Genomic DNA, 7,920 nt, shown 5'->3' with positions numbered 1-7,920 from the left:
GAATATCAGTCTGAACATGGGGGTAATGGGTGACTGAATCCTTTCTGTTTCAAAATAGATATTTACTTCTTAAATCAAATGCAAAATGAAGGGACGCCTTCCCGGGAGGGCCTGTTAGAATAATAAATGTATCATTTGGCAAACTGCTGACAAATTTTGATTCCATGTTTTATTCTCATCTGGCATGCGTTTAAGGACCAATGACACCAAACCAAATAAATAAACAAAACTGTAATTTTTGGACATTTAGAAAATAAAATGTTTGTTTTGCAACCTCATCAGCACTTGTGCTTCGAGTTTTAAATGGCTTTGTCTGTCACACTTTACTCAGTTGAAGTATATACGTAAGGACAATGGCTATGAATTCACAGCTATACATGAATGGTGACTACAAAAAAATAATAATTAGCAGGAACAGAGATTAACTAGAAGAAAACTAGGCTACAGGGAAAAAAGGAACATTTCAGGACTGTGTGTGTCAAATCCTACAAAACCTAACGTAACGCAATAACACAAAAGGCTGTTCTGAAATAATCGCTTGTATTATTCACTTCTTCTTTTCTTTTCTTTTTACATTTTTTTTATGCTCTATGCATTCAGAGAGTGTGTAATTTAATTAATACGAAGAGATGGATATTTAACCATTGTGTATTGTCGCTCTGTGAACTGACGCTTGGATTTTTAAAAAGTGTGTGTTGATGGCTAACTCTGTGAAGGAGTGCATGGGGATTTGTCTCATTCATTAATTCATTCACGGGGAAATGCTTCAAAATCACAATTTCCAACTGGAAAGTGAATAAGGTCAAAGGCATCGCCGCCACTCAGGAGCAGAATGGAAAGTCATTTCATACATGATTTCTCATTAAATGGCTTTTTATATGCCAAGAGAGGCAACAACGGTTAATTAAATTCCAATCAATCTCACTTGTCATTAGCAAAATCCCTGCTGCCAAAGTACACAGCTAATACTGTCAACAAGATGTTGACATACATGCAAGGAGAAGAAGCTGCCAAGAGAGAAAGAAAGAAAGAAAGAAAGAGAGAGAGAGAGAGAGATATATATATATAGTAATGAGGAAACAGAAATAAGAAATGGATGTGGAGATAACTGGACCATGAGTGGTGACTCACATGGTATCTCCTGACAACATCCTTAAAATGTATCCAAATGGTCTGCTGTTAACAAGACTTGTGCACTAAATCGCATACATGCGTGCTGTGCATCCCTCCACATATTCTTACCATCTTCCCACACACTGGTGGAGGTCACCAAAGGCCTCTCCTAATAATAAACGCAGAACACGTGATCTGTAAACGTCTGGCCGGATGCCACTGAGTTCATCTCTGAGTGAGGGCCTTGGTTTCCCCCGTCTGCGATCAGACTGATCTCAGTTCAGACGTGTGCACGTGTGTGCCGGTCGTTGAGGCGTGATTGTCACAGCCATGGTGTTATCAGGGCGTCTCCCAGCCTACAGGGGCATCAGGGCCAGCACAGGGCCGGATCCGTTCCTTTGGGCTGGTTCCCTGGGGATGACCAATCAGCTGCTCTGTGATATCACATCAGTTCATCTTTGAGTCCAGCTCCTCGGTGATTGGACAACACATGAGGTCATGACCTCTCAGAATCTGGAAGGTTCTTCCTCAACAAGTGGAACTCAGCATCCAATTACATCTGTTTTGGCTGTGACAAATCTCAAGTTCTTAGTTTGTAATTTTCCATCGCTTTAGGGGGAACATTTAATCATTAAGCCACAAAAAGCGATAAGATGGACAGAAAGAGATAATGAAACGCTCTAAAAGATGAGAGTGATAAGACCACAAATAACTGAGCAGAGGAGAGGAGAGGAGAGGAGAGGAGGGAGAAGTGAGGAGAGGAGAGGAGAGGAGAGGAGAGGAGGGAGAGGTGAGGAGAGGAGAGGAGAGGAAAGAGAGAGGAACGGGTAAAGGGAGAGGAGAGGAGTGAAGAGGAAAGGAGACAAGAGACTAGAGAGAGAGGAAAGAGGAGAAGAGATGGGAGGAGATGAGAGGAGAGAGATGTCTGGATCTGCTGAGTGGAGCTGAGAGGAGAGGAGAGGAGATGAGGTGTGGAGCTGTCAGAACAGCACGGTCTCAGGCTCAGCGCCATGGTGGTGGGGGAGACCAGTGGAAGAGAAACTCCCACCTGATTTCAGCATCCTGACGGAAGGGAACATGCCTGGAGCCACACACACACACACACACACACACAAACAAACAGAGGGGAGAAACATCACGACGCTGCACATCAACTTCACCAAAATAAACAATCTTTACATTCTCTGCCTCTACCACTACTAAGTAAGCAGCTACTTAAAGAGAAGCACTTCAAGTTTAAAACATCCCTCTGGATTCACTGGCAGCTCATGGCTATGCAGGTGCCTGGACACAGACATGTGGTCTCAAGTATCCACATGTGTTGGGGTCTTAAGTTAAGTTAAGTTAAGTTAAGTTAAGTTAAGTTTAGTTTAGTTTAGTTTAGCACAGCAGTGTACATTCATCTAATGTTTCACATCCCATAGTACATAAAACAGAACATCACACAGCAGACAGACAGTATTCCCACATTAATCCAACAATAATAATCCTAATCCTAATCATAAAGAATCAAACTCCACAGCATGAGCTGCTGGGTTGGTTTGTGTTCAGTGGTCCTCACCCTCTCCTCCTATGCTGGTCATCTCCTCGGCGGTCCTGCAGGAGTGACCCCTGTTCTCCCCCTCCAGGCTGCGCTGTGACTGTGGTGACTTCACATACACAGGCTTCATGGGGACATAATGTGTGTCCCACTCATAGTTCTCGTCCACCGAGCTTGTCCTTCTCCTCTTCAGCCTGCAGACAGAGACTCAGACTCAGACTCAGTGTGGAGAAAGGGACTTGCAGGAGGGGAGTGCTTTACTGAAAGGCTACACGTCAAAATGAATATGAGCTACTACTTGCTACATGAAAACAGGCAAATGCTATTCTAAATATATACAGACATAAATACTGCAGTGTCCACACCATATGTTTATTTAGTTGAATGATAAGCTAAAGCTGACAACGCTTAGCATAGACTGGATCCAACTTTGCATTGGATTTGGCTGTTATCCAGTTATGATTTGTCATGGAGAGAGGGAAAGGGAGGGAACATTAAAATATGTTTGAGAGAGATGAAGAGAGGGGGGGGGGGCTGAGAGAGTGAGTGAGAGAGAGAGAGAGATGGAGAAGAAGAGAGTAAGTGAGAGAGTGAGTGAGAGACAGAGAGAGATGGAGAAGAAGAGAGTAAGTGAGAGAGTGAGTGAGAGACAGAGAGAGATGGAGAAGAAGAGAGTAAGTGAGAGAGTGAGTGAGAGACAGAGAGAGATGGAGAAGAAGAGAGTAAGTGAGAGAGTGAGTGAGAGACAGAGAGAGATGGAGAAGAAGAGAGTGAGTGAGAGACAGAGAGGGATAAAAAGTGTGTGTGAATCTCACCCTTCCCACTGGACCTGCTCCTCATGCTCGCTCTCCTCTGTGGTCTCGGGGGAGCTGATGAGGGGGGGGCTCAGGCTGCTGGGCGGCTCCATGCTGCCGCGGCCGCTACTCTGGCTGGCGTAACTACGGTAATTGCCCTCTGACTCGGCAGTGCTGCGGTAGGCTCTGATCTCAGCGTCAACCTCCTGGCTCTCCGCCTCCTTCTCCTCTGGCCCCCTGCCCCTCTCCTCCTCTCTGCCAGGAATGGAGGCCCAGTGGGCAGGCAGCCAGCCGTACGCCCCCCCACAGCTGTCGGGAGGGGGGTGCACTACGTCAGGTCGGGGGTGCCCTCTATTAGCTGAAGGGTGCCCTTTGTCGTTTGGAGGGATCCTTCTGTCAGGTGGGCAATGCCCTCTATCAAGTGGGGAGTTACCACTTTCAGGTGGGGGGTGCTCTCTGTTGAGTGGAGTGTTTCCACTGTCAGGTGTGGGGTACCTTCTCTCGTGGGGAGGGCTGCCTCTCTGTGTTGTGTTTGGGAGATCTGGGTCTCCCATAGACTCCTGGGGAAATGTGGAGGCTTGGCGACGGGGGTCAGGAGTTTCACCTCCACGAGGCCCACAGGGCTGCACTGGGAAAGGCTGGGGGGACCTATCTGATGGAAGGGATCTCACAGAACGCCGAGAATCACTTGACTGAGAAACTGGAGGGTTTGGGGTGCCCCTGGATGGAGGGTTTGGGGTACCCCTTAAGTGGGGATTTGGGGTCCCCCTGTAGGGCTCTCCACTGAGGTCCTCATCCTCGTGCTGGTGTGGGAAAGGGAAAGGGGACGCGGAGCTGGCTCTGTCCAGGCTGATGGAGTGAACCCAGGCATCAGGCGTGAGGAACTCCCCCCTCTTGCGGTAGTCTAAGCTCTGGGTGCTCTTGAAGCCGTTCCAGCGCCGTGACCCCAGGCTGCCGGTCTTCCTCAGGTCGGGTCGAAGCACGTCCAGGTGGGACAGAGTCCTGCTGGTCTGGCCACTGCCTCTCTGTGTGTGTGTGTGTCTGCCTCCGTGCTGGTCCGACTGTGCCACACACCTAGCAGATGAGGCCGTGTGATATTGCTCCCCTATCTCTGGGCCATCTACACTCATCTCTACAAAAGTGCACTCGTCTGGATTACCGGGGAAATCATCTGCCCTTCTGTGAGTGCCCGTATAGCTCTCGGCACTGATGGCTTCCTGATAGTCCTGCCTCAGTGACCCTGCCACTGAAAGCCTCTCAGGTGAAACACACACACGCCGCAGCTCCGGCTCCTGGCGAAAGCTCCTCTGCTTGCGTAGAGTCAGATCAGCTCCTGCAGTGAGGAGTGAGTGCTTGGCTTGCCCCCCCTCTCGCCCAGTCCAATCCCCATCCGCTTGCTGAGGAGGAGGATGCTTTTGGACCGGAACCAGGCGGGTAGGAGAGGAGAGAGGGCTGGCCTCCCACAGCACGCAGGAGGAGGGCCGCGTGTTGCCTCGCCCAGAGTTTTCCAGCGAGGAGCACCCCCTGCTGGCGTGGAGGCTATCGCGCGGCGAGGCTCCCTCGCGTGTCTTCCACACGAGCTCAGGCTCCTGGTCCACGTCATCCTCCTGCTCTTCTTTGGAGTATTTCCTCAGCTCCCTCTCCAGGGCCTCCCTCTCGCGCGCCAGCGTCAGACACCTGCTCAGGTTTCCCCTCTCTCTCTCGTGCTCCATCTGAAGCACCAGCAGGCTCGCGGCCATGGGCCTGTTGTCGGCGCCACTGTTGCGCTTCACCGACCCGTACCCAAAGCTACCCTGCTGCATCTCGGGCTCGGGGTTAGAATACGCGTCCAACCCGCTGCCTTCGGAGAGCAGGCTGGAACATTCTGGAAGCCCCCTGGCAGAGGGTGAAAGGTCCTGGGCTCCCAGGAGGTAGTGGCCCTGCAGGGACAGGTGCTTGGCCATGACTCGCGCGGTGCCCTCAGGGGGAGGCAGGTCAACAGACACAACGAACGGAGCGTCTCTGTTAATGCGATCCTCGCGGTAGGAGCGCAGCGAGTGGGACTTGTGGATGCCCCCCCGGCCCGCGGACAGCCCGGAGAAGTCGGTATGCAGGTTCCTCCTGACGGGGGTGTGGGTGTGGGAGAGGGGGATCTCTGCGTACGTCTCTAGAGAGAAGCGGCCGTCTGGGCCACGGGAGATGAGCTCCAGGGCAGAGAGGGCCGAGAGCGGGCCTCCGCCCCCATCTCTGCCCCTGCTGAGGGTGCTCTCGGGGAAGGAGACGGGGTGGTGTCGGGGCAGGGGCTGCCCCCGCTGCTGGTACTCACCCTGGCCGGACTGCTCAAAGGAGGACGGGTCGGAGGGGGAGGAGGCGGAGGAGGAGGATGTGGAGGAGAGGGAGCTGGGAGGAAGAAGTTTGTGTTTCAGCACACTGTCTGGACTCCCACCAGCCGCACTTGCTCTGAAAGAGAGAGACAGACAGAGACAGAGAGGCAGACAGACGTGGGGAGAGAGAGCTGTTACATGCCTGCATGAGTGAACTGAGCTCAGCCTCTACTGAGTGAGGTATGTGGATGGTGAGGAGGATGGGGGGAGACACTCACGTTCCACATGGACTGGTCAGGAGGGCAGGAGTGAGATCTGGATCACAAGCAAACACACACACAGATGAATGACACGGAACAAAAGGAACAATGTCAAAGACGCAGAACAGAAGAACCGCATCCAAAGCTCAGAATGAAAGGACAGGGAACATGGACAAAGACATGGAACAGAGGGGGAAACATGAAAGATACGGCACAGAAGCGAACATGAAAAGGCACAGCACAAAAGGGACAATATCCACATTTGTAATGAGCACAATTAGAATGAAAGTTACTGAGTGGGTTAGTGAGCGAGTTTGTGAGTTTGCGCATGAGTGAGAGAATGAATGAGTTAGTGAATGAGTGACTGAGTGTGTGTATGTGTGTGAGTGTGTTTTTGCGCATGAGTTTGTGAGCTCTGCTGTGTCTCTTTACCATCCCTCCTCTTGCGTTTGGCACTGCGACGGCGGAACACACACGCCACCCCGATGATGAGCAGCAGAGCCACACACAGCAGGCCCAGCCCTCCCATCACGCCGGCTAACAGAGGCTCAGGGACCAGCTGCAGCATGCCGCGACTGGCCGGGGACACGGACGCCTCCAACCCTGCGGGTCAACACACACGTGTGAGCGCCTCTACCACCACCGTTAGTCAACACAGATGTGTGAGCGCTTTCACCATCGCTAGTCAACACAGATGTGTAGGTGCTTTCACCATCGCTAGTCAACACAGATGTGTGAGTGCTTATACCACCACTTGCCAGCTGGCATTACAGAGCTGTGTGTGTATGCAGCTGTGTGTGTTTAAATTGTATTTATATAGCGCCAAAACAATAAAATAGCTTTACAGAGCGACACACCAATATTACACACGGCTCACTTAGGCAGTACTGACCCGCGGTGGAGATGTTGATGGAGGCACTGGGGCGACTCTGCTCGTCTCCTCGCTGAGACAGCAGCCGCAGTTCATAAACACTGTCCTGAGGAGACAAGACCATCAGAGGAGACATTAAAGACAAGAAAAGACCATCAACAGGAGGATACAGGAGAGACATGACCATGACAGGAGACATTAAAGAGAAGAAAAGACCATCAACAGGAGGATACAGGAGAGACATGACCATGACAGGAGACATTAAAGAGAAGAAAAGACCATCAACAGAGATATTAGGATACAGGAGAGACATGACCATCAGAGGAGACATTAAAGAGAAGACTATCAACAGAGATATTAGGATACATTAGGGAGACATGACTATCGACGGAGACTTCATGAGATAGAAAACATGACTATCAATAGAGACATTATGACAAAGAAGACATGACTATCGACAGAGGCTTTACGAGGGAGAAAACTATTATAGTATACTATGACTATCATAGGACTGACGACCTTCATAAGAGAGATCACATGACGAGAATAGAGATATTATGACCGAGCAGAGGACTGAGGAGCTGCTCTTGTATTATCGACCACCAACAGAAACATTATGACCGAGGAGAGACCACCATCAACAGAGCTGATTATGAGAGAGCAGAGAGGACAGTTGAGAGCGGCGCTTCATATTAAAGTCCTGCGACTGTGTTGACCTACCTTGCGTAGCCCCTGAACCAACATTTGGGTGTGGTTGGCACTGATGCCCTCGGCCAGGTTAGACCACCTCCCCCCCTGCAGACGAGACTGAAGCACAAAACCCTGAATGGGGGGGCTCTGGTTATGGGGGGCCAGCCAGCGCATGACCACGCCCCCTGTTGTCACATTGGCTGAGAGAAATGTCGGTGGAGCCAGTTTCATCACAACTGGCTTCGGGTCTAAGAGAGGAGGAAAAATCATGTCACATAACGTCTAAAACACACACACATACACACACACACACAGTTTTTATATGGAATGTAAGAGTAACTAATGCAGT

The 7,920-nt window shown here is 50.7% G+C and overlaps 1 protein-coding gene across 3 annotated transcripts in view; it reads right to left on the bottom strand.

Moving 5' to 3' along the window:
* Positions 1 to 1,990: 1,990 nt before the first annotated feature.
* Positions 1,991 to 7,920, bottom strand: part of igsf9a (immunoglobulin superfamily, member 9a) — a 28,565-nt gene continuing 22,635 nt past the window's right edge. For all 3 annotated transcript variants that reach the window (XM_031577605.2, XM_031577607.2, XM_031577606.2), the window contains exons 15-21: positions 7,602 to 7,819; positions 6,903 to 6,987; positions 6,443 to 6,613; positions 6,029 to 6,065; positions 3,469 to 5,886; positions 2,675 to 2,847; positions 1,991 to 2,194 (exon numbers count right to left, since the gene is read on the bottom strand). In XM_031577605.2, coding sequence (XP_031433465.1) covers positions 2,094 to 2,194; positions 2,675 to 2,847; positions 3,469 to 5,886; positions 6,029 to 6,065; positions 6,443 to 6,613; positions 6,903 to 6,987; positions 7,602 to 7,819 — 3,203 coding nt within the window. In that variant the 3' untranslated portion in view covers positions 1,991 to 2,093. The remainder of the gene's footprint in view (positions 2,195 to 2,674; positions 2,848 to 3,468; positions 5,887 to 6,028; positions 6,066 to 6,442; positions 6,614 to 6,902; positions 6,988 to 7,601; positions 7,820 to 7,920) is intronic.

This window comes from Clupea harengus, chromosome 12 (genome assembly GCF_900700415.2).
Source record: "Clupea harengus chromosome 12, Ch_v2.0.2, whole genome shotgun sequence".
In the NCBI taxonomy this organism is placed as follows: Eukaryota; Metazoa; Chordata; class Actinopteri; order Clupeiformes; family Clupeidae; genus Clupea; species Clupea harengus.
The sequence above is the reverse complement of the archived record's forward strand: the minus strand, read 5'-3'. Positions and strand labels throughout refer to the sequence as shown.